This window comes from Drosophila subpulchrella, unplaced genomic scaffold, assembly GCF_014743375.2.
Source record: "Drosophila subpulchrella strain 33 F10 #4 breed RU33 unplaced genomic scaffold, RU_Dsub_v1.1 Primary Assembly Seq354, whole genome shotgun sequence".
Classification (NCBI taxonomy): Eukaryota; Metazoa; Arthropoda; class Insecta; order Diptera; family Drosophilidae; genus Drosophila; species Drosophila subpulchrella.
This window is the reverse complement of record NW_023665577.1, coordinates 8,028,738-8,054,052: the sequence shown is the minus strand read 5'-3', so window position 1 is coordinate 8,054,052 and position 25,315 is coordinate 8,028,738. Positions and strand designations below refer to the sequence as shown.

Sequence of the window (25,315 nt, the reverse complement as noted above, 5' to 3'; positions counted from 1 at the left end):
ACAATAGGCTGCTATATGGTAGGTTTTTCATATATAAGATTAACATGATGCTCAGAGCATCATCATCGCATCGACGTTTCCGCGATCCATCCAACACAAAGTGCCAAAAAGTGGAGGGTTCGTAGCAAAAGGAACAGCAATTCGCATTCAACAGAAAACAAGATTAAGACTCGATTGTAAACGCTTAAGAACTAACTAAATCAATTGCCGCAGCCAAGACACAGTGGAACCTAGAGAGTACATAGCGTGGCAAAATGGCAGTTTATGAGGTGTTTCCAACCAACTATACACTAAAGAAAGATCCCGCACTTTCTCGAGCGCCATCGAAACAGACCAAATCAAGGTGTAATCTTGAATTAGATAAGGGATCAGATCTTACAGTTAGGGTAAAAATAGCGTGTGGGTCCGGACTTGAAATAATCGTGCAAAATGCATTGCGCATTGGTCACTGGATGCTACAGAGGTATACATACATATTTAATTGCCTGTTCGATCCCAACTTGGAGATTTGTGTTCACATACCATGTGGATTAGTTTATATTGCTAACAACTAACATTTAATTCTCAATTTCTAGTAATTTCACAATGTATAGCCAATAAACTTATGAATCGATCTAGGTAGCATGTGTATGTTTATGTAGGATTTAGGTAGTTATTGTTGATGACATTGGACGCTCCACTGCCATAACTGTGGGGGTTTTGCTACGACACGAACTACTAAAAATATTTTCTGTTGAGATTTTTGCAGAGTTTTTAGTTGCAGTTTTAGTTCAGTTTTACAGGACTTGCATTACGCACATCTAAAATGAAACTAATTGGATTTTGCAATTGTTTGACATTGATTTTATAATTTTTTTATTATTATTATTAATAATTTTTTGCCGCTGCTACTTGAATTATAACATTTGAGTTGTTAGCTTATGAGAGACTTATTGCTGGCTGCCGGCTTAACTAGCGGCTGCTGCTACAGTGAACTTCCGGGTGTTTTTAAGTGATCTGAATTCGGGATCGGGTTAGGGACAAGATGAAACTATCGGCCAAACAAATATAACTGAAAACTGCTCAGGGTTTATGTGTTGCGGGTGGTGTGCGCAGGTGTGTGAGCGGTTGTGGTGAATATGCTGCTGTGCCGTGCCGTTGGCGCTGTTACAATTTCATAGCATTACATTTATCATAAATATTTCTGTTATTATTTAATTTAAACTTCTTTATGGTATTGCATATTTTTGTTGCTGTAGTTTGCTGATCTTTTAAGCTGCGTCCGCCCTCGAATCTGCTGCTGCTCCTGTTGTGGCTTCTGCTTCTGGTGCTGCTGCTGTTCCTAGAGTGGGCGCATGGCTAATCGATGAAACTCTGCTCCACGCAGGCTTTCACACGCTTCTCGTACTCGCGGCGATTTTCTTTGTACAGCTGGGCGGCGGTGGAGTTAGCCGGTGAATTGGGATTGGGATCGCTCAGCAGTGACTAGGGACACAAATCAGCAGAGGTTAGAAAAGTTTAAAGAGCTCCCTACAAATACTACTCACCTGTATAGATGTTAGTATGGCTGACACGTCGTATGTGGGACTCCAACGGTTCTGCAATATGTCCAAGCAAATTCCACCGTCTGCGTACACATTGGGATGAAATACTTTCGATACGAATCGAACTGTTGGCGGTTTGTTTGGATACTCTTCCGTAAATTCTATGGTTAACTTAAAGGTTCCGTCCTCGAATGGTGTATCGTGTGGACCAAAAATCACAGCATTCCATATCATAATATTATTATCTGTTGGCGCACCCGAAACACCCGTTGGTGGATCCTCCTGAAGTCTGCAATAAGGAAGGAGAAACGATATTAAAAGAAAAAGAAAATTATTATATAGCTAATATAAACAATAAAAAAGAAAACGCTATTGACGATGGCCTCGACTATTAGATACCCGTTACTTAGCTTAAGGGAATGCGAGAGGGATGAAGATATGCTGAAAGCAACTCTGCTTTTTCACTTACACATCTAGCCTATAGCGCCACCTATCTTCTACTTCTATAGATCCACCTAGCCTATAACGCCCCTAGCGGCTTAGTGGCATATTAGTGAAAACAGCTGATTTGCTGCATGTGGTGTGCAATCTCGATTGAGTTGGAAAATATTGATTGTTATTTGGTTATAACTTTTAACCAACTGGTCCGATTTCAATCATTTTCTGCATGTAGATGGGTATTGATAATAAGAACAAAATCTCATTTAAATTTAAAGTGGGCGTGGCACCCTGCTGAGACAAACTTGCGCTGCGCAGGAAGCCCAAAAATCTGCATGCCAAGTCCTAACATTCTAGCTCTTATAAAACTGTAAACGAGATCTCAGCGTTCATACAGACAGACGGTCAGACGGACCTGAATAGATCGACTCGTCTAGTGATCCTGGTCAAGAATATATATACCTTATGGGGTCGGAAACGCTTCCTTCAACCTGTAACCTAATTTCCGACGAATCTAGTACACCCTTTTACTCTACGAGTAACGGGGATAAATACACATGTAATATACAACATGAAGGACAAAAAGCTTTGTTTATAAATAAAACCAAGAAGTTAAATAAAAATGTCATTGTGGCAACAGATGTTGATATACATATGTATGAAGTTCAGTTCTTGACGCACGTAGATCGACTCTTGCAACGATCATAGTGACGAATCGCACTTATCAGAAATAAATTTGAAAACAGCAAAACCTGTTTTTTAACCGTCAATGAAACTTTGAGCTGTAGAACAAAGTGATATTTTTGGCAGTTAGAGCTCGATAGGCTTGACTGAATCTGAATCAGCCGTTTTTATTTGGTTACTATCGCCGAACAATGTTTGTTTACCATTTCTGTACACAAAGTATAGACAAAAAACTAATTTCAGGAAAGAAAAGCGGAAAACACAATCTCGGAGTTAGCTAGAAGGGATTGGCTGGGGAATTAGGTCAGCCAAGAGCAACAAGCGGGCGGCGCAACCCGTTTAACCGCGCCCTTCAATCGGCTTAAATCGATACTGGGGCCAAATGAAATCATCGATTAAACAAGCAAAGAAACGCGAGTGTACAGAGAGACAAAAACATAATACGAAATTTAAAACACAGTTTAAAATTGAACTGGAATGTTTTGCTAGACTCCAGGGAAAAGCCAAAAAATGTAGATTTTATTACTTTAACAAATATCCATCCATTACTAATAGTTTTTTAAACCCAATTTGCTTTTCAAAAGAGTTTCGAATAAACAATATTTTTTCTATTATTCTCACTTCTGGGCAATATTTTGAAACAATCCACTGAGGCCCTTCATTTCAAAATAAATGTGCGGCAAGAGATCAGTCGAAATGTCCTATAAAGAACTCTCTGCAGAACTCCCTATTTAAGAACAACATTGGTAAACGTACATATGAACCTAGCATCCCAATATAATTGTTGTAAGCAATTGAAACCTTGTATTCCTGTGATTAAATATTTTCTAAATCCACAGATCTGTTGTGTTGTTGTGGCTCAAATAAGTGCCAAGTTTTTGATAATTGTGGAATGCGAGATAGGCGGCTAGTTGTTGTTGGCCTTCGGGTGGTACTTTGCCTTGGGGTGGGCAGTCCCGCCTCCGCAAACAGCCTTGACATTTGGTTTCGTATTCCCCAAGTGCAATTGCGGTCCAGTGCAGCCAACATTCAAATTTTCGAAGATTCGAAGATGATGAAAGTTCAGAATCGAAATCTAACGAAATTCCAATTGGAGTGCGCCGTCTCTTTTGCGTGAGTCAACAAGGTTAAGTGCGAGCGGGAGCGGGAGAGGGCGAGGGGCAGGATGCAGCTGCTGAGTCAGGCGAATCCGAAAACAACAATGCTGTTAATGTTTTGCTGCGACGCAATTTCGGCAGAAGACGGAAGAATTGTTTGGTTTTCCCAATTTTCCCCTTGTTCTCCGTCTCTCCCCCGCACCTCGCACACATCAAAGTCAAGTGTCAAAGACAAGCGAATTGTTTTTGTTGTTGTTTTTCGCAAGAGCAAAAGCAGCGAAAATAATCAACCACTCACTCACACACACCCGTATTCTCGTATTTTGGCTGCGCAAACTTTTCCACTACATACAGACGTGGAGCACACACACATACGTATGTGCGGCCGTGTGTTTGCCTATATGTATGTATTGGGCAGCGCAGCCCCAGGTTTCTTTTCTCCAACATTTTTTCGCACCACGAAACACGAATCCGCTAAATCCGACGATAGTGTGTACTTCGCGACTCGCCTCTCGTTTTCCTGCTTTCCTTTCGTTTCGTTTCGACTCCTTTCCTGGGCTAGTTTTCTTTTCTCACCTTTTAAAATCTCTCATAAGACGTCTGCGTGCGGGTGTTGACATGTTTCACAACGATACTACCACTTGTGTTGGATGGGAATTCGAACGCCTGGGCGATGCGCTGCGTTTTACAACGGAAACGGTGAAATTTTGTAATTTTATTTTTAATTGAGGGCAAACTCGGGCAGCAATGGTATAGAGCTGGAACAAAAATCGATGTTTCTCCGATACTATCGGATAGAGCTGGGCCACGAATCGATGCCACTTCGATACTATCGCTTAGAGCTGCCAACTGGCCACCTCCAAAGAATTAAGCGTTGCCGGACCTGCGCAAGTAAGAAAAGAGATTTGGCATTGTTAAACAAATCTCTTTTAATATTGAATGTAATATAATCCCGGCAGTGAACATTCTATCTTTAGATTATTCTAAATCAACAAAATAAATCTCTGAAAAAAAGTACCCAGATCGAATAAATAAAAATTTACTCCTGTTCAATTAAAATATGGCGGGAAAACGTAAAACAGCACAATTTAATTTTAATGGATAAAAACAACAGAATTTATCCAAATTATTTTTATTATAATATCTTACCCAAAAAATATAACTTAAAACGTATGCCAACTTCAGGCAATGACTTTCAAGATATTAAAGGACTCATTGTGAGCTAGCCAAACGATGTTTAACAACTACTGCGCATGGCATACATTTTTCCCCATAACAACCATTTATAATTCCCAACCTATTTAAGCTGCCCGCTCGTGGCTACCCCTAAGCTGAGGTGATAAAAGCATACTTACCTGGCGTAGAGGTTAACCGTGATCACGAAGGCGGTTCCTCCGGAGTGAGGCTTGGCCATTGCACCTCGGCTGAGTTGACCTCTGCGATTATTCCTAATGTGAATAACTCGTGCGTGTAATTTTTGGTAGCCGGGAATGGCGTTCGCGCCGTCCCGACATAAGCAAATAAATTTGAACGTATAAAAAAACCATTTTGGGATCGCATTTTCTTATTCTATTTTTGGGGTCGTTGATTAGTGTTCAGCAATTAAAATGGTAGAAAAACTATTTACGAAATACGTGAAATCTTAACACAACATCTCTTTTTTTCATATACTTTGTTGTTTCCTTTTTAGGGACGAAAAATAGTAACACCACAATTCAAATCGTTTGAAATTATTTATTTTTCTTCGTTAATTTTGTTGCTTTTATATCAGCTATATGATATAATCGTCCGATTTTGAAAAAATTAAAATTTGAAATTCAGATACCTGCAAAAGAAATACGACTTTTGGAAAAGTTACAGTCCGATAGCTTTAAAACTGAGAGGCTAGTTTGCGTAGAAACGGACGGACAGACGGACATGGCTAGATCGTATCGTGTGATGCTGATCAAGAATTTAAATAGTTTATGGGGTCGGAAACGTCTCCTTCACTGCGTTGCAAACTTCTGACTGAAATCATAATACCCCCTGAAAGGGTATAACAATTTAAAGTGTTTAGTACCATTTTTCGTACATTTCACAATCTTACAGCTGAATCAAATCAGTTACGATTGCAATTTTAAAGAACGTTCCTGTTTAATTTTTTAGGTGTATTGCCAAGCGAAATAGAAAAATTATATTTTAAAAGAAAATCGAAGAAAACGTAGGCGCCACAATCTTGTGCATAAAATCCCTATTAATTTGAAAAAGGAACTTAAGTATCAGCTCAGTGGCGAGGTGAATTTAGATAAATGCCAGTTCAACGTTTTTGACTTTTGGATAAATAATTATTAAAGCTTAAATGTCTGCTCAAATTTGTTAGATTTATTGAATAATTTAGGACTAATTAAAACAATTCGAGTGTATCACAAACTTAATTCTAGCCTAATTTCAGTTGCCTATTAGACCGGGAAGAGCTCGCTGTAGGTGAAGTTCTCAAGGATTTTGGTCGTGATGACCTTGAATTTGGCCTCCAGAGCGCGGGCAATCGGTGCTATCAAATCGTTGGTAAAGACCTCGAAATTTTGGTTAATAGTGTCATTAATGACGTCACCCAAAACTTTATCTCCATTGAAGAGGTTCTCCAGCTTCAGATATCCCTTGCCAGTGCGAATCTTTAAAGCGAAATCCTTAACGTGCAGATATTCCAGATCATTAACGTTCTTGATATCATATTGAACGCGCACATAAGCCACAAAGTTGGTAAAATTTCCTGTGAATGGTCCATTACCCTTGATGGGCAACGCCAGGATGTTGCCATTGATCTCGTACATGCCATCGCCGTGGAGATGGGGCAAAATCAACTCGAAGTCGAATCGACGATTTTGGGTGGACGCCCTCAGCTTAGTGATTTCGAAGTTCGAGGCCCCCAGGACGTTCAGTTTTCTGGCCTTAACCGTAAGTCCAGCGGACCCATCCAAAATTGCAAGATCTCCAATGTACAGGGGCTCTAGTGGTGGTACATTCAATTCCTTGATACCTTTGGCCAAATAGGGTCGCAAATTGTGAACACTGTTCTTAAGGCACTTTGACAGATCGGGATCATTGCGATGGCACACCTGGATATAGTCAGCTAAGGGGTACATTTGGTAAGTACACTGAATATGTTTAGGAGGGGAGGTATGACTTACGCATATTGCCAGCTGAGCTGCAACCCATGAAACAGATCAAGAGAGAGGCCACGATAAGTAAGGACTGCATTTTGCTTCTTTATATTCAATTGTTTTCTGTGGAACGATATGGTAAAAAGTAGAAACAATTTTTGTTTTTTAATCATTTTGGTTGACGTCAAAGTTTGTTAATAGGGGTTTATTAACCCCCACTGATTCAAGCAACGGAACCCGCCCTTAAATGATCCACCTCCCATTTCTATTAACATTTGAAGTGGTTGATTATAGGCATTTTGTCACTGCGACTCAGTCTAATAACTGGGAGGAGCCCCTAGACTGCTCAATTACTGTCATTTGCTACCAGTTTTGTTGCAAGTTTGTACTTAAGTTTGATCGAGACTTAATGATTTTTAAAAATGATTGCAAAGGTTAAATATAAAATCAAATGAGTATTTTTAGAGTTGAAATATAAGTAATCTTTGTCTTTAAACTTTTCCTCGAAAATATGTGGAACGGTGGATCGTGAATTTCTTGAATTATTGGCTTATTAAATAAAATTTAAGATAAATACTCCATATTCCAGATTGTTATTCGATTTTACCTAAGGACACAAAAATGTTGTTCTTTAGCTTCCTTTAAATTCTTCCATTTAATATTAGGAACTTGAAAAAAATGTATTTTAAAATATTTTGCTATCAATAAAGGTTATTAAATAAAGTTTAGGATAAATACTCCATATTCCAGATTGTTATTCGATTTTACCTAAGGACACAACAATTTTGTTCTTTAGCTTCCTTTAAATTCATCCATTTAATACTAGGAACTTGAAAAAAATGTATTTTAAAATATTTTGCTATCAATAAAGGTTGACCTTTATTTTCAACGTTCCTTTATTATATTAATTTGAACTTCGTAGTTTATCTGTATAGATTACTGAAACTTTGGGTTAAGTACGCGAATTCTTAAGGATAAGCCGCAGCGTCGAAACTTACACAACTTGGCAGATATTTTAATTTAAACTGCAATTATTTGTTTTGGCACTGATTTGTTATCTTTTTAAGCTGTCGAAGGCTGCTCAACGTTCTCGAGCTGTTTGAGCCGGGTGTTGTTTTAGTAACCGTCAACGTATCGTACTGAATGCTAAGTTGTTGAGACCGGCGTGTTTTATAGCAAAAATTACGCTACGATTTACATGAGAGCTTGGGCAAGCTGTGGACTGAAAACACACGACGTAGAACTTGCACGCCCCTGCCACGCCCCTTCGACGCCCCCTCCCCTAGAATTCGCCAGGTAAGCTTGAACAACTAGAAAGAGATGACCAACTACTTATACCGAGAGAAAGAGAGAGAGGGAAGAGAGGGCGGCCAGACGCTAAGCAGCTACTGTTTAATAATTATAATAGGGATTGACTCCATCCACATTAATGTATCTCGGTGACAAACCCAAGCACGCGCAGTCAGGCGAGCGGGAAAATTATCAGTTGGCCGGGAAAATGCAGACTGCAGGTCAAGCCGGAAGCTGACACCATAACGCCGACGTTGCTACCCGAAATGTTTCTCCCGAATATGCACTTAAAAAAAATATGCCTTAAGAATGTATTGTAGTTGCATATTTGTACAGATTATTGTCATTTCAGCTTCACCTTGCAGGATAATTAAAAGAAAACAAAAAGGAACGCTATGGTCGAAAGCCGACTATGGAATACCCGTTACTCTTTTAATTAACTTCAAAATACATAAGTAACGTTCGATTGAAGGCGAAGAAACGTCGGTGCTTACAGTTTAATCTACGGCACAGACCAATTTCTTGCAAATAAAGTCCCAATAAAATACCTAATGGCCCGATCTAAACAATTTTCCATATGTATTGACTAGGGAAATAAAATAAAATTATAAATTAAGCAAGTCTTAGGCAATTTTGGCGTCACAACTGGTGAGCGGGGCGGACTTAACAGTGGGCGTGATACTCCGCTAAAAAATGTTGAACTGCATGACTCGTCCCCACTTCTAACTTTTATAGTTTCCGAGATCTAAGCGATCATATGGACGGACGGACAGATCGAAGAAAATCGTTGGTTCTACTAGGCAAGTGATCCTGACCAAGAACTTTATAAAGTCGGAAACGCTTTCTTCTAATATACCATTGTACTAAAATGAAACTGTTAAACAGTTTAAAGGTTTTATCAACTGCATTGAGGGGTAAGATAGAACTATGGAAAGAGCAATCAAACATAAATCTGAAGTTCTGACAATTGCCAAAATTCCATGTCCATTCAGATAGACAGGATATTTTCGTAGTAAAAATATTTTTTTCACTAGATTGGCTGAGCTTGCCGAGGAAGCACATATGTATACAACACATAATAATTCCTCCGAGTGTGGTGATCGCAGTGAGTGAGGGGTCAGTCGCTTGGTAGTTAAGCTCCGGTCCAAAATCAAGGGGCAGGGGCCAGGAAGATCGTTCTAGTCGCTATCGTGCCTGTCGCAATTACGCCACGCGAACATCTTTGATGGGGAGTCGTGTGTTGACAATCTGTTAACTTTGGAAATTGTGCTGCGCGGATTGCATAATGAATGGCGATCCCCTGGCGAAAAGCTTTCCCCGACTTGAGGTCTGGGAGGACAGCTAGGGCTGCCTGCCTTTGACATGGTCCGATGCGGAGGCTGATTGTGGAGGAAAATTGTCGAGATGCACGCAATTCGGGAGCCAGCCAAAGATAATTTCCCAGGCCTCATCCCAGTGATAGCCGCATTAGATAAGTTGGGGTGAGCTGCGATGTTTGTTGCTCACTCACAGTTTATTATTCAATCCGATGTGATGCCCGTTGGTCATGGGGATTGGTTCAGCCAGTTACGGGGATTTAGGCGAGCAAGGGTCGTCTTTATAGGGGTTTTTAAGGAAAAGATCAACACCTTCTCCAAAAACCAGGAAAAAAACTAAATAGTGAACCCTTCCTCTTTCATCTCCCGTTACTGACGAACCTTTTCCCACATTTCTCATTCATTCAGATGGACAAGACCTTGAATTAGCGTGACAAACCTGAACAAGCCGGGCAGCTAACGTGCATTTAATAATAACTCCGACCCCAGTTGCCTAATGCTTAACGACTCTGATGATATAGTAACCAGGCTCGGGTTACGCAGCACCCGTTTTGAGTAAGAGCCATCCTCGATCGTCTTTACTTTGTTTATTTAGCTTGAACTGGGTGCAATAAATTAGGACTTAGGCTAGGGAAACTACATTCTAATTCAGATTGATCCACTCGTCCAGCGGGATCTTGGCGAAGATGCGATCCATGAAGTTGCGGATGACCAGAGTGAGTTTGGTTCTGAGCGCCGGCTTCATTTCCTTGAGCAGCTCCTGGGAGTTGGAGTTGATGAACAGGTTGAGGGCAGCCTCTGTGGGGGGTAACAGATTTTCATATTTAAATATATACTACCACCTTGCTAATCGCAACCACTTACGTATGACAGAATTGCCATTGGCGATGTTGTCCACCCCCATTTGGATCTCCTTGACATTGAAGTCCATCTTGACGGAGTCCGTCGTCAGATAGGTTCGCCCGTCGGGTCCCTCGTTTGCCAGCGCCTTGAAGTAGATCTTGGCCTTCACTCCCTCTGCGTGATCGAGAGTCATTAGTAGAGCGTCATCCCAGCCCAAAAGCCCGGTACCCACCATACTCCCCCCAGTAGTCGCCGGCTCCGGAGGCCTTCACCAAGATCAGAACACCTGTGGATCTATACTGAGCCTTGACGCGAATGCGGGGTATCTCGCACGTCAGCTGGAACTGCAGCGAGTCCAAGTCGGAGCTGCAAAACAGATACAGAGACATGGATGTTAATGGGCGCCCCTAATGGCAATGACAGTGACAATCTGCGAAGTAATGAGCTTAGCGAAAAACTGCATTTCATTCGGCTCATTCGAAGATGAGCCGACTATTTTTGTCGTATCTTTTCAGCCTTGAAGCTCTCTTAAGTCTAATTTTCGATACCAAAGAGAATACGGTTGGAACCGGTAGACCTTCATGTGGAGAAGCCAATTCAATACGAGAAACAAAGAACAAAACGATAAATTCTAAATACCCTTGTAAGAACAAGACTGCTATGAAATTTCACATTTGGAACTTAAAAATTTTAAATAGAATGCTCGCAAATGTTATGTTAAAAAAATTCAATCCTCAAAGGACTTTCGTTAATTTATGTCCAATTGCATAAACGTTTTGAGTACCCTTTATCAGGGTAAGTAGCCACAGAAATCGAAACCGATATTGGAACCGGCCCAAAGATTGCTTTCCACTTAGAGAATCTAGCGTTGGCACACTTTTCTGGCTCGTTGCTTGGTCAACGATCTGTGGGCCAGTCGTCTTTACCTGTGTCGTGTTTTGTCTTTGTCACTCGGAATCTATTATTTTTCGCCAACTGAGAGCCAAGTGCCTAATGCCAAATCAATTGCAGTTGTTGGTACAACTATTGTTGGTGGAACTGTCGTTCCAAATACCGGAAAGTTAGGCTTAGAGGGTTCTTGGCTTTGGGTGTTGCATAATTAGAGATCGGTACGAAATCTGAGGCCATTATGGATGGAGGGAGAGTAGCTTCTTGCTAAGTGTAAAAAAATGTTTAACAGAATGAAATGAAATACAGTTTGGCCAGTATAAAATTATAGGTTGTATAACAAAATGCCTATTGCGTTAGCTCAAGATATTATTTTCAAGTGTAATCGACATATTTCGTCTACATATTTCGTCAACTAAATTTAAATTGATACGATTGACTTGTGTTTATCTTGAGTGAGAGATTTACTTCTATATTTTGCTGGAGTTATTTCCCCTTTTTAAAAAACTCCCCATTAACTGAATTAATCGTTAATTCTCATTGAAACACATTTCCAGCGAACCATTTTAATATATTCATATATCTAACGATTTCCAGATAAACCATGGCTTTGATTTCCCAGTTTTCTAATGGAACCAAGAATAGGTAGAGCCAACCAGAATGGGCAAACACCTTGTCATCGATAATTACGCATCACAAATATATTTAAATAAAAAAACCCGTGCGAATGCAAATTGAACTGGGCAAACATAAAGCGTTCAAGTAAGAGTTAAAGAACCATTGAAATGCAAATGGGTTATTGCTCAATCGATTTCCCATCGTGTGCCAAACGTTCTATCCATAAATCAAGACTATGAGCCATAAGGTATTCACAAGGCTTTGGCAAACCCCGTCAAATGAGTGGAAACTGCGCTCATTCAAATGAACTCCCACAATGTTGACAAAATGTTAAGTAGAGATCGCGTGCTGGGCGACACTGATTGAGTGGCCAACTGACTGATTGACTCACTGACCGATGAACTGGGCGGTTAAGCGAATGAGCAGCAAATAAAATTATAATAATGAGGGGAACGAAGTTCCTATTGTCTCCCCTTAGGTAATGAAGACCAAGATGTGCATTTAGACTATTCCAAAATCATTTGGTCCGGGATGAGAGAGGGTCTAGCTGTGGACGTGAATAGAAATTTTTCCAAATTTTTTAAAACCTCTATGCTGTTTAAAATGTATTTTAAATTAACGTATTTGAGAAGAATTTTGTATTGAATGTACTTAATCATGACCACTGGGTAATAAAGTCTTGACTATTAAATTCAATGGTAATTGAAATTGCTTTACACAGGAAACTGTGCTATTAAGAGGGCCCGAGCAAACCTTATTAAATGGAAATTTTAATAGACATCTAGAACAATAATTTGAAGACAATTAAAACCGATTAAGTCTCCGACACGAATTAATCAACAATTGACACGTGATGAACTTTTATCAACGGCAAAAATATCATATCTGGATAAGTTCAACACTGCAGAGCAAATCTGAACTTTCAGGCATATTTCAAACGTTTTCACTTAGTATTAAGGAAGTGGTTAGCTTACCGAATATTGGTGACCGTAATATTGCTCACACCGTAGGCTTGAATATTCCGGAAAAGAGCGCGATAGCCATCCGGACCACTTCCCAGCACAATGCCGATCTCATCAATCATCACGGGTTCGATCTATCAAGGAAAGTAATTTGATTAATTAGTATGTGGTATTGACGCAGATCGCAAAATCTAAATCAAACCCCCTCTTTAAGAAAAGATACAGATATCCCATAAAAAAATACATAAACTTTAAAGATAAAGGGGGCACAATGATCAAGACATTATATATAAAAGGTACGCAAATGTTCTGCATTGCGAATTAAACTTCTAAGAAATATATGGGGAACTAAAAGCAAATAATAATTAACTAATAATCGAATCGTCTCTACCGGGAAATATTATTTATTGCCCCGTAATAGGAAATTTCTCTTGGGAAGTTTATCTCACCTCATAGATGTCCAGCTCGGGAACTCCCTTCTGCAGGTAGTGGACCAGCTTGTTGCCACTTTCCCGAAGACATTCATTGATCTGAGCCTCATCCCGGGGACATTGTTGCAGGTAGTAGGCTGGAAAAGATAGAGTTCGCAGGGTGAGACAATGGGTTGAAATAATGCATGCAGTGGTCTCTAAATGTCATGTTTTGCCTTTTCCCAATGGGCTCACAATGAAACTGAAGATTCGCTTTCCTGCCGTTAATTGCGATTCCCAGGTGAATGCGTCAGCTGACGTGGGTTCAAGTTCACAATTACCTCGCCGATCTCACAATGATCGTTGTGAACATGTTCGGTCTGAACGAGTCCCTGGGATGGGACAAACTGGTGACAGGTTTATTGCCGGGTTAATTAACGTAGTGGCGGTGGAAAGGGTATGTGTGAAAACCAATCGAATTGCGGGTTCAGGGGTAGGTTTCCCTAGGGTTTGCTATGAGCGTGTTCTCTATAACTTAACGCTATTTAAATGGTTGAGTTTTAAGTGTTACGGAATTGTGAGTTGGTTCAAGCTTAATATTTTTTATTATTTGACTTCTTTCTGTTTAATCGCTCAAAGCCAAGAGTCCAGCTAAAGGCGATGCTACGATAAATGTGTACTTTCAGGAACAAGTTGTGCAACAATAGAAGTAAAACTTTGCATGAAGATTTCCGAGATGGCTGTTCCAAATTTTAATTAGACTGTAAGCTTTTTAGTGCCCAATAAATGGAAACTTTTCGAAAATATATCCTCCACTTAATGGTTTCTCTTCTGTCTAATTTTATGAAACCGGGTAAAGAACGGCTGAGCCTGAACTATTAACCCAGGCTATCGTGGCCATCAATTGCCGTTCTGGAAAGTACTTGACCAGATCCGGCACTGGCCGACTTTCGTTGTTGCCAAGGCACGTCTTTGGGGAGGGTAATTAGTCAGTGCCAAATCCATGGGCCACTTAGGCCAAGTTGGTCGGTGGACGTGTCTAAGGACCGGCTGGAAAGTCGGCGCCGCGATTGATGTAACTTAGAAAGCCGCGGCCCAATGGTATCTCACATATTATACGGTTTGATCGGTACTTACGCTGTTCCTGGGCCAAGGTGGTGCCCAGCACAGAGGCGAGCAAAATAAATCCAATCTTGAGGCACATTTTTCGGTTCGTCTGCATGAAAGTACAAGTCGGAAATTATATGTAGATGGGCGCTGTTTCACTTTTTGCAAGTTTCGTAACTGATTAGCACGTTTTGACCACTCTCTTCAGTTTATGGATAGACATATGTTAATTTCGGTTAGATGACGTAGCTGGCTGCTCTTTACGAGCGAAAGTGAAATGGTCGGGAAAGAATTTAAGACGCCAAAATCCGAAATCCCAATGGGTTTCACTTTGCAGCGGAAATTCTTTCGTTTCGGGTTGGAAGTGGGTCAGAGAGCCAGTCCCCAACCAGTTCACTGTTTGTTCTTGAATAAAGAATCGGATTGTCTTTGTGTGCCTGTGCTGTCTTCTGCTTTCTTCGGCGGCGCTTACTTTACGTCCAACTTTCTCGCGGCCCGGCTGAGGAATGAGCTCGAACAGCGTTGGTCCAAGCCATTTAAACCAAGAAGTCGGCCCGAAAGCGCCGACAAAAATGCAGCGAAAGAGCTGGCGAAAGGAAACCGAACAAAATGCCTTTTTGCCACACCCAGAAATCGGGCGTAGTAGACAAGTCGTCGGCGGTATCTCGCTGAATGGTAAACAAATTAAAACTTAAAAAAATAAAGATTGCTTAAAGGCAATTGTTAGAAACTCTAGATAATTTACCTAAGATGTGTTCCTCATGACTCAAAAAGATTTCAGCCCTTGAAATTTTTATTTTGCAGTCCTTTTCATTACAGATTAAGTTCGAATATTGCATGGATTTTTCAGTTTTGCCAAAGTTGGTTGGCTTACCCGAGGAATTTTCCATCTCGTTTTGATAATAACTTAGACAATAAGACCCTATCTACCGGTTTGTACGTTTTCCTCTGTGTATAGTTGCGGGTAGCAATTTAGCCGGGGCTGGCGGCCTGAAGGTTAAGTTTAAAGGGTCTCTGACTCGGAGCCCAACCTCCCACAGTCGCGATTGCAACTTGGTAATGAGGCTGCCATGAATCATCCGAGCGGCTTGGCATCATTAGCGATTCTCCCCAGTACCGTGCTCTCTCTCGTTTTTCACCATTTGTTCTTCTGCCTTTCAGCCCTATTGTGGGCCGCAGTTTCAATTGTGGCCAAAAGGTCAAGCCGTGCGATTAGGACCAACAGCTTTCCAAGTGCCGAGTGCGGTAATGGGTACTCATTATCCACCCATACGGAGCACAGCCAACCGCACGTGAATTGAACCTGAGAGCCTGAGAGTGTGTTAACCCTAATAAATCAGAAATGTTTATTTGCTGGCAAGTCGAAATGTTGGTATGGAGACAAGCCCCCGGATGAAATGCAATTGTCTTTTAAAACTTTTCAGGGAACTTTATGGACAGACGGGAATAATTTTGATTATTGACCATTGTCTGTTTTGCATTTAAATTGTATATTTGAGGTGGAAACACTTCGTGATTCGTGAGGGGCTTGTAGAGTTCACGAAAAAGAAAATCTCTCCAGTTGGTTGTATTTAGTAATGAACAAAACGTGATACCAAAGAGTACGAATATATAGAGGGGACATGTCATACAGAAGAATCTGTCATATAGGGTCCTAGCGGTGGAACCCGCTGTTTAACCGAGGAACCCCCAATGCTAAATTCTAGTTGGAATCTAGTTGGCTGTGGTTTGGTTTCATTTAAAAAACAAAACCATTTTTTGTATAATTCTTTTATATGGTATGCCAAATATTTTTGCCCTTCACTGTGAGTCAAGCGCCCAAAAGTACACCGTGTAAAACGCATGTATAAAAATAGATGTGTCTTACATTTTACATTTTTAATGTCACTCGAAGAAAAAGCGGGTAAATGGGGTTGAAGAGAAAGAAGAGGTTGGTGGTACCAAATTGGGAAAAATATCACTCATATCCATGGAAAAGGAGGAACAAAAAATTATTCACTATATGGTTAAAATATTATTTAAAGGTATTGATATATTTGTTTTTAAGCTTAACAAAAGTGACAGAACGAGAAGGGATTATAGAAAAAATAGGAGTAGAGAAGGGATAGAAAGTCGCAAACAATTTTAAAATGATTAACTAAAAATTCGCCTCTGCAAAACAGGGCCCAATCATAGGCAAATTGAAATCGTGAAAGATGCCTAAGTATAGAAATGCAAATAAGTTCTTCATCTCGTTCTATCTGCTTGCCAATTTTCCATTCCCCCATACCCAAAAAGTACAACAAGCCTGTTTATCTATGAGTTTTTTCACGTAAATTTATTTTTTAATTTTACACACCATTGTTTTCAATAAAAGATCATTATCAAAACATACCTTTTAAACAAATTTGTTGAATTTATAGCATAACCCTTGTTCTGTGCAGAATTTCTGGATACCGCTTACTTTTAAAAAATATATAATGAATTATTTAAAAGAGCGCTATAAAAACTTTTGGTCACATCATAAAAAAGTACTAATGCAATATATGAGAAAAACTTTTGCTTAATCCTGGCCTATAAATGGTAAAATATTCCGAACTTTCTAATTTTCGCCAAGTCAACTTTGAATGCTCAATGAAAAGAGTACATTCAAAACAGAAACCCTCATTTTGCTCGCAAGCTCTGGGCTGCGTGTGGAGAATCGCTCTCAAGGTCAAGGTGGATTGGTGACTGGGTCAACATCAACTAAAAAACCACTCGACTGTGAATGCACTTGCGAGTCCCATCCCTTTTATCCGATTGGTTGAATGACACGTTTCTGGGTCACAAGGAAGCTAAAGCCTTAATATTTCTTAATTGAGTGCGAATTGAAAGTCGTTCTAAGTTTAATTTAGTAAAGTGTCTGTCATAACTGGTTTGCCAATAAGCTGTGTTAATTCTTATTCAAAAAATTTGATTCCTTCAACTGTCTTATAGATCATTTTGATAATGGAATTTCCCATAATTTTTGGTGACATTTACTCAGCTCACCTTTGCACTTTCCCACATATGCTTAGTCACTTGGGTAATTAACACGACGGTTAGTGTGCTCGAAGCATCAAAGTCAGGTGGGAATTGTTAGGAACAACAATATGAGTAAAACAATGAGACTTAAAAAATGTTTTTCTTCCTACATTTTGCATTTCACTACGCGTTTGTCATTATTCTCTGCCGTCTTTTGTAGAGATACATATACACACAGATGTGTATTTATAACCACATTTATTCGTATTGTGAATAGACGTGACAGCAGGCTTTAGAATCGGCGAAGAGGCCTTTGTATAACAAATAAGACTTCCCATCGAGTTCGCCTATACTTCCCCATAACTCTATTTGTTTGTGTTCAGGGCCATTGTAAACAGTTTAAGAGTTCAGTATGTTCCGATCGCAGTGCAAAGTGTGGTTCAACTAAGTGCTTTAGTTTCCCGGCAAAATTATCTGAAGATAACTGACACACAGAGAAAAAATATAACTCATTTTGGACATAATTCAATAGTTCTTCTCACTGCGTTTTAGCATGTGGTGTACCTTGTTTGACCTTTTTATCAGTTTAATATGAATTGCATATTTAAGCGTTGCATGGATAATGTGGCTGGTTGCTAACTGCGTGGCTTAATAAGTCATCCAAATTGGCATACTTGCGCTTAGTGGCTCACTAGCAGCTAAAGAATCCTATTCAGACTGGTATATCAGGAATATTGTAGTTCTATGCTGGAACTCGTCCGCTCCATGAATAATTCATTTTGAGCGTGAGGAGAGTATTCGATGAACAACAAGTAAAAGTAAATTCTACATCGACTAGACTAAGCAGTTTTAATCAACTGCTAATAAGCAAACATGTTAACTATCCGATATATCTTTGCAATATGAGTCAGTAGTTGGAAGGTCAATTAGCAGTGAAACAACCAATTACTTGGGCTGTGAGTTAATCTTATCAAGGGAAGATGTAAATGATCCTCTTCATCAATGTAAAAACGGCACAGATTTGTTTTAATAAAGCTAAGGCTAAGAAGAGAGTATCATTTAATAAAACGTAAAAGAAATAAGGAATACTTTAGTCAAAGGGATCTTCTTTTTATATGTATTTCCATTGCTGGTAAAAAGCCCATAGTGTTAAATGTTTTCCTTATGCCTTCAAAAATAAGATTGAACCTAATAATGGGATACCCCATTTGATTAATAAGATGCCGATCATTTTGCAAGGTAGAGTATTCCAAAAGCCAGGTCCCTCTGATTTCGAACCGCCTTATAAGCACACATCTATTATCTCACTCAAATGGGCAATTAAAGCGTCGCACACATTTTTAATTAGAGGCGGAGACATTTTCACGAGTACAGGTAATTTGGTTTACTTGGCCAGCTTGCCTTGTTACGGTTTTAAGAAGTCTTATATTCTACTTATCCCAAGGCTTTTAGATAAAAAGGAAGCTGCACAACTCTACACTTTTATGAGGTCCAAAGTGCTATCTTCTTGAAGATATCTAAGTTTGTTCCCCGGATCTTTGCCACATTAAGCATATATATATTCGGATTATTTATGTTTATGAGTAATTAGAAGTTAATAATTTCTTTCGCAAACCGCAATCAGGGTTGTTTTGTGGTCGCTTAACAGAAGGTTAACCATAAGTGAAGTTCATCAGGTGGTAGCCTAAACACTCGTTTTGAAATTCTGCACCTCTGCATACAGGAGGTTGCGAAAATAGAATTGCCTAATTGCTTTTTATGGCACTCGGCAAACAGGCAAACAAGCCAAAATCTTGCACAGTAGTCAAAGAAGTAAAGAAGAGGGCACCCAAGAAGCGGCATTACATTCGGTCAGTCAGTCAATAAGCCCAGGCCTCTCGGGCCCATCAGATACTATATACCCATATCGGCAAAGTTGAAGTTCTCTGCCGGCGCAGACGCCGACGGCGGGACTTGAGCTCGGCTTGGTTTGCATCTCGTCTTATTTCCCCTGCGATCTGCAGCTTTAGGGGCTTTAAAATCGGCGATCGACCGGCAACCAGCTCGCAGTTTAAGTTCTCAGCTTCGCGGTGACGGACGTTCGACCACTTCACTCCCAAATAGTTTACAACTTTATAGTTTCCGACTTCGTTGCGTGTTGCTGAAGATTAATTTTCATATTTTATAAATCGCATCTAAGTGATTTTTCCGCCCAAAATGGTTAAATCTGTGTGCCTTATAATTGTGATCCAAGCGCTTTGGATAGTGCAGGCTGAAACCCGTAAGTTGGGGTAGAGTGCTATTTAAGTACTTAGAAATATAACCAGGATTTAGTTAAATATCTGTCCCATGAAAAATAATAAGCAGCGTAGAGTCATAAATCATAATAATCATAAGTCCTCAATTATAGCCAAACTCCATTTTTAATGGAATATTTTTGTTCCAATGCCTTTTAATAAAACTTTAACTACTACTTAGAAAGAAAAATATTTGTAATGAAAGTGTTAGTACTACACTATAAAGAATGTTGAAAAATGGAGAACGTTCGTATTGTACAGTCGGGGCAAATCACATAAATAGTATTACTTGTCAATGTAAAAAAACTGCTTGCAATTCCTCACAGCTTGCTCCCAACTTTTTACTTAAGTTGTTTAAATTTCTGTAAGCTTTATGACCTGTAGTGAACTGTCGATCCTAAACACAACCCAGCTATGGAGATAAGTCATTTTCCGGTAAAACCGATTTGCTCAAGACCCTTGGACCCTGAGGACAAAGAGTTCACAATTTAAATTTTTGAAGATAATATTACCTACTTCATTACAAAGAGGTGTTCTTTACAAGTGTATTCAGTCGTATTTGTGGGCAACGAAATTTACAATTTTAAGAGTTTCTTAGCACTCGACCTGCGAATTATCTCACTGGCTCAGTACGGCTTAGCACTTTCGTTGGCTTTTCACACCATTTGTGTACAAGAATCGCAATCGCATCTAGTTGAATATGTCAGATGTCAAGTTTGCAGCCAGTTCTTTGGATCCAGCCCCTAATTAAAATGTGATAATTTCATGAGGTGACACGGTTTTGTTCCACAAATGAGCGAAACAAAACAAAAAAGAGGACAAAACCCCGGCTTTTCAGCCGATGCCTCCACACGAAGATTCGCTTCCGCATCGCACTCGAAATGTTGGGTATACAAATGTAAGCACTCAAAATGCAGACTATGAACCAAATCCATAGTTAATTAACGCGAGCCGTGGCCGTTGAACAGCCTTCAACTTGAAATCTTAATCGCTCCCGCTGCAGCTCGCCTTGCCGTCGAATGGCGCTAATAATATTGCCAGGCATAATGGCCGAGTTAATGATAAACCAGCTACAACCTAATAGCCGGCTGTGGCCACGAATGTGTGTCATGTGCCACAGAATCGCGGCTCCAACAGGTTCTAGAGGTGCACTTCTTGGCAACCTTGCCGTCGAAACTAAACCGAAACTTAGCCGAATCGAGATCTTGATTTTGATCTCGTTCGGTTTGGAGGCCGCAGTGGCTGCGAGTTTGTTTTTCGAGCTCGTCTGCAGAGTCGATGAACTTTACAGGAATTAAGTCTGTGGTTGTTGTTGATCTTCCGTTTTGTTGACACTTCTCGGTGTTTTTCTTCCGAATGAGCTAATAAAAACCGGCAAGGCAAACAAAATAACCAGCCAATTAAATATGAGTACTTACTTAAAAATATCACTTTTTATCAACGGATAACACACTTAGCAATCAGGAACACAATTACAGTCTTGGTTGCAATTATTACCATGAGATTATGCTAATTACTTTTCGATTCTCTTACAGCCGCTTATATCAAACAATGCCGCAGGGATGATCCCAAATTGGTGGACTGTTTTATTGGAGCTATTGAACACTTGAAGCCCTACCTGGCCAATGGCATTCCCGATATCCAGGTGAGTGACTTTTCTCCTGTAGTTCATTAGGCAGTGTACTTTGCATTTGCTTTTCTTTAAGCCGTTTTCTTTGCAAACGAGTTTTCAGTTACATAACATGCATTTCAAATGAAAGTCACTGGGACTTTTACACTTGCATAATGTGTTTGTTCGCGAAAAAACTCTCTGCACAGTGGTGCAATATGCATGAGTACCTCGAATCAAATATTTATATAAAATTTTTTTGCGTAATACATTTTATTTATCGACCAATTTAAGCAACTACTCTTGAAAACGAAAGTTTCGTATTTATTTAAGCAACAGATGTTTTATTATTTGTGTTACAGTTTTGACACTTGTATTTTGTCTGTTCTAATGAAACTACAGAAAGCTTCATAGTAAGGATGAGTCATTTAAAAACAAAAAAAATATACTACTTGCTAGTAGTGTAATAAAAATATAAATATACGATCAGTGTAAGGCAAGATTAGCGTATTGACCAGCCACTTAAATGGAAAAATTACAGTACTTATATACTCGAATAAATTACTCGGAGTAACTTTAAATATTTAATTAAAGTTCAAATTCAAATTAGTCATAGTTATCTACAAAACTTTTCCACAGCCCCGACTGATATGATCTCAACTCCTTCCCCTTTCAGCTGCCGTCTGTGGAGCCTTTCAAGATGGATACCCTGGCCTTACAGTTAACAGAGGGTCCCCAGGGATACAAGATCACTTTGAAGAACATGGAGGCCTTCGGGGCGAGCAACTTCCAGGTTAAATCCCTAAAACTGAGCGAGGGCAGCGAGCCCTTCAAGGCCAAAATCGTGATGCCCAAGCTGAAGATCGAGGCAAAATATACCAGCTCCGGGGTTCTTTTGATCCTGCCTGCTTCCGGAGGTGGAGACTTCCACGCCAATTTCGAGGGTGTGAGTGCCGATCTCACAGGAAAGACATCGATACACGCGTCCAAGGGTGAGAACTATTTGCACATCGATGCTCTCAGCTTAGTTCTGGATGTTAAGGACGTTAAAATGAGCATATCTGGTGCCTTTAATAACAACCGCATTCTACGTAAGTGTCCATCATTTCCCTAAAACAAGTTGAAATAAATTAATTCTTATTCATCCCCTAGTGGAGGCTACCAATCTGTTCTTACGCGAAAACTCCCAAGTTGTTTTGGAAGCCATGCAGGCTCAATTGCAGAAGAAGCTGGCCAGTGAATTTGGAAAGCTTGCCAACCAGCTGCTAAAGAACGTTCCTGTCGAGCAGTTCTACGTGGATTAGGCTTAGGTGTTCCAGATCATAGTTCGTTAGTCTAAACTAAGATTTATTTAAGTGAACATTACTATCTAATGCTATGAACGGTGTGCACGAGCGTCATAGTGATAATGGCGAAGTCCGTGGGAATACTTCAATACATGATCAAATACAAATGTGGCTCAATCTGGCATATGGAAATAATACGAAGTATTACTAAGCTTAACTAAAAGTCCCGTGATATTCTTTCTGCCCTAGAGAGAACGCTATAGTCGAGTTACTCAGCTAACCAATTTACCTTGTTAACAATTTACCCACATTTCGCGCGTCTATAGATATTGACAAAATAAACTAAATGAAATTTACACTGAGAATGAACATAGGCCCTTGGAGAGCATGGATATAAAATTTAACTCAGCGTCGTGGGCTTTTGTGGGCTTTAGAGTGGGCTTGGCACTCGGCTGAAGATCAAGGCACTAGTAGAGCCAACATGTCACACAAAAATATTTTCTTGGGCAAACTGACCAATGCAGGTAGTTTTGTAACTCTTAAAAATAGTACTTTACCGTTTAAAGTAGTTGTTTATACATTTTTTCTTTGTTTACTACTTAATAGTTAAAATAATAGTAATAATTAACAAATATACGTTTACGTTTTGAGTGCAGTTTTGATAGTTTAACAATCAAAAATAGTTTCCCTTAACATAAAATCTTTCTTACAAAAGTATGCAACAATAACTTTACAAACATTCTTCAAGGTGCCGATACACTAGAGCTAGAGGTGCAGAAACATCGATGTTTTTCGATTTTACATCGATGATTGCCTGTTAAAACATCGGAAAAGCGATGTTTTCTTCACATCTACGATACACCGAGAAAAATTAAGAACGAAAAAAATCGATTCTTCGATTCGATTCTTCTTAGTTTGAGAATTTTATCTACTAACTTTTTCTTCTTGATATCGAGAAAAAAATCGGTTTTGGCTTCTCGAGCCAAAAGCAATCTCGATTAATTATAAAAACATTTAATCTAGGACTTTAAATAAAGTATGTTTAGTTAGATATCGGTAGTTCGATATACAGGTGTTTTTTTTTTTTAGTTTTAATAATTGATTTATTACAAAAAATGTTTAGTATTTAGTTTTCGATAACAATCTTCTACATTTTTCCTTAAAAAGAATGTTTGTCGTCAGTTAGTGTTGCATATGCATGAAGCATTCATGCTGAACTAAAACGGGTTGTACTTTTTATCGCTCAATATCATCCAAACCAAAGTTGAGGAATTTCAAGGGCTGTATAGTTATATCCGTTACTCGTAGAGTAAAAGGGTATACTAGATTCGTCGGAGAGTATGTAACAGGCAGAAGGAAGCGTTTCCGACCCCATAAAGTATATATATTCTTGATCAGGATCACTAGCCGGCGGGATCTTATAGCTCCCATAGGAATCATCGGAAAAAAAATAAAAAAAAATGATTTGGTTGGTGCTTTTTAGCATATAAACTCCAACGCTTGAAAATTAAATTTTTAATTTGTTCTGAGTCTTTCTTGTTTTTATTTCCGTACGAACCTACGTTCGCGACCCCTGGAAATGCCCATATTCAATATATTAGTATTAATCACTAGAGATTATAACGTAGCCACTAGAGTAGAGGCAGTGTTGCCAGATACGACACATAGGTGGCGGTGAATGAGTTAAGATACGAAAAGTTTATGGGCTGCAGTTGCAGTTTTGTCTTAAGTGATTTAGTAAAACCTAACGTAGATGGCGTTGATTTAACTTGCTATGAAACATGACAGGACTGCAGATGAGATAAAGTTTTGAATCATGATTTAATACCAATCACAGATGGCGTTGCCATAAAAAAAACTTCAAACGGACCGGATAATATAATATGGAATCACTTGATTAAAAATGGTGTAAAAAATTGATTTAAAATAATGGCGAAGGATTTAAGAATAGATTTATAATAGTAATTAAAGTATAAATATCTATTTATTTTAATTCACATCATAAAATGTTACATTATAATAATAATTTTAATATTTTGTGGTATTGGATCGTTATCGCTGCGGTTATTTTTACTTTTAAATCAATCAGTAAAACCTAGCATAGATGGCGTTGCACTGAAACAATTATTTTTAGTAGAAGAGATAAAAATACATGCAGGGCTGTTTACTTTTAAATCAATTGGTGAAACCCAGCAATAGATGGCGCTGAGTCAAGATAATTTCTTGAGAAATGGATGCAAATATTTCAGACCGGATAATAGATTACTAGTGTTCGGATGGCGGCGTAGATTTCGAAAGTGACAACACAATTAAAATTTAAATGAGATCTGAAACTTGGATTTAAAATTGGGAAAAACTTCACTTAGAGGTTATAAAAATATATAGAAGAAACAAGAAATTAGTTGCCAGATATTTTTAAAATACGGACAACAAGCTACAGCTATTGTTAGTTGTAAATCAACCAAAAAAATATAAATATAAAATTGGCGTTGGATTGAATTAATTTTTGTGAGAAGAGGTAAGAGTATATGCAGTGGATGTTTTATTTTCAAATAAATTGGTGAAACCAGCAATAGATGGCGTTGCTTCAAAATAATTTTGGGGAATGCATTAAGATAATGTAGACCGGATAGTAGATACTACGTGTTCGGATAGCGCAGATTTCGAAATGGGAACAGATGAAAAAAATACTTTTAAATCAATCGGTGAAACCAAGCAATAGATGGCGTTGCGTCAAGATAATTTTAGCGGAATGGATTAAGATAACGTAGACCGGATAAGAGACAAAATGGACAAAGATAATGTGCGGCGGATAATAGATACTGTGTTCCTATGGTGTTGGTCTC

The 25,315-nt window shown here is 39.2% G+C and overlaps 4 protein-coding genes and 1 non-coding gene across 5 annotated transcripts; 2 read left to right on the top strand and 3 right to left on the bottom strand.

The window, feature by feature from the left end:
• Nucleotides 1–820: 820 nt before the first annotated feature.
• On the bottom strand, nt 821–4,513 carry LOC119560516 (ubiquitin-conjugating enzyme E2-17 kDa). The gene is made up of 3 exons (XM_037873992.1): nt 4,319–4,513; nt 1,527–1,812; nt 821–1,464 (listed from the first exon to the last, which is right to left on the bottom strand). The coding sequence occupies exons 1-3, from the start codon at nt 4,360–4,362 to the stop codon at nt 1,339–1,341; spliced, it is 456 nt and encodes a 151-aa protein (XP_037729920.1). The 5' UTR covers nt 4,363–4,513; the 3' UTR covers nt 821–1,338.
• Nucleotides 4,514–5,089: 576 nt separating this feature from the next.
• LOC119561121 lies at nt 5,090–5,254 on the top strand. The gene has a single exon (XR_005221066.1). It is a non-coding gene; the product is annotated as a U1 spliceosomal RNA (small nuclear RNA).
• An 829-nt stretch (nt 5,255–6,083) lies between these two features.
• On the bottom strand, nt 6,084–8,033 carry LOC119560847 (circadian clock-controlled protein daywake). Its single transcript, XM_037874507.1, has 3 exons — nt 7,881–8,033; nt 6,910–7,005; nt 6,084–6,851 (listed from the first exon to the last, which is right to left on the bottom strand). The coding sequence occupies exons 2-3, from the start codon at nt 6,977–6,979 to the stop codon at nt 6,181–6,183; spliced, it is 741 nt and encodes a 246-aa protein (XP_037730435.1). The 5' UTR covers nt 6,980–7,005; nt 7,881–8,033; the 3' UTR covers nt 6,084–6,180.
• Nucleotides 8,034–10,058: 2,025 nt separating this feature from the next.
• LOC119560064 (protein takeout) lies at nt 10,059–14,856 on the bottom strand. The gene is made up of 7 exons (XM_037873370.1): nt 14,789–14,856; nt 14,347–14,425; nt 13,249–13,367; nt 12,812–12,933; nt 10,564–10,697; nt 10,353–10,505; nt 10,059–10,286 (listed from the first exon to the last, which is right to left on the bottom strand). Exons 2-7 carry the CDS (start codon nt 14,411–14,413, stop codon nt 10,132–10,134), a joined length of 750 nt encoding a protein of 249 aa, XP_037729298.1. The 5' UTR covers nt 14,414–14,425; nt 14,789–14,856; the 3' UTR covers nt 10,059–10,131.
• Nucleotides 14,857–19,338: 4,482 nt separating this feature from the next.
• On the top strand, nt 19,339–22,825 carry LOC119560867 (protein takeout). Its single transcript, XM_037874539.1, has 4 exons — nt 19,339–19,558; nt 21,110–21,219; nt 21,860–22,274; nt 22,336–22,825. The coding sequence occupies exons 1-4, from the start codon at nt 19,495–19,497 to the stop codon at nt 22,485–22,487; spliced, it is 741 nt and encodes a 246-aa protein (XP_037730467.1). The 5' UTR covers nt 19,339–19,494; the 3' UTR covers nt 22,488–22,825.
• The last annotated feature ends 2,490 nt before the right edge of the window (nt 22,826–25,315 follow it).

Coding starts and splice junctions, on each gene's coding strand:
- LOC119560516 (XM_037873992.1), bottom strand. CDS start 4,362: ATGTCAACACCCGCACGCAGACGTCTTATGAGAGATTTTAAAAG. Junction 1,813..4,318: donor CTTATGAGAGATTTTAAAAG/GTGAGAAAAGAA, acceptor TCCTTATTGCAG/ACTTCAGGAGGATCCACCAA. Junction 1,465..1,526: donor CCATACTAACATCTATACAG/GTGAGTAGTATT, acceptor TTGTGTCCCTAG/TCACTGCTGAGCGATCCCAA.
- LOC119560847 (XM_037874507.1), bottom strand. CDS start 6,979: ATGCAGTCCTTACTTATCGTGGCCTCTCTCTTGATCTGTTTCATGGGT. Junction 6,852..6,909: donor CAGCTCAGCTGGCAATATGC/GTAAGTCATACC, acceptor TGTACCCCTTAG/CTGACTATATCCAGGTGTGC.
- LOC119560064 (XM_037873370.1), bottom strand. CDS start 14,413: ATGTGCCTCAAGATTGGATTTATTTTGCTCGCCTCTGTGCTGGGCACC. Junction 12,934..13,248: donor CCGAGCTGGACATCTATGAG/GTGAGATAAACT, acceptor TTTCCTTGATAG/ATCGAACCCGTGATGATTGA. Junction 10,287..10,352: donor CAATGGCAATTCTGTCATAC/GTAAGTGGTTGC, acceptor TACCCCCCACAG/AGGCTGCCCTCAACCTGTTC.
- LOC119560867 (XM_037874539.1), top strand. CDS start 19,495: ATGGTTAAATCTGTGTGCCTTATAATTGTGATCCAAGCGCTTTGGATA. Junction 21,220..21,859: donor ATGGCATTCCCGATATCCAG/GTGAGTGACTTT, acceptor TTCCCCTTTCAG/CTGCCGTCTGTGGAGCCTTT. Junction 22,275..22,335: donor TAATAACAACCGCATTCTAC/GTAAGTGTCCAT, acceptor TTCATCCCCTAG/TGGAGGCTACCAATCTGTTC.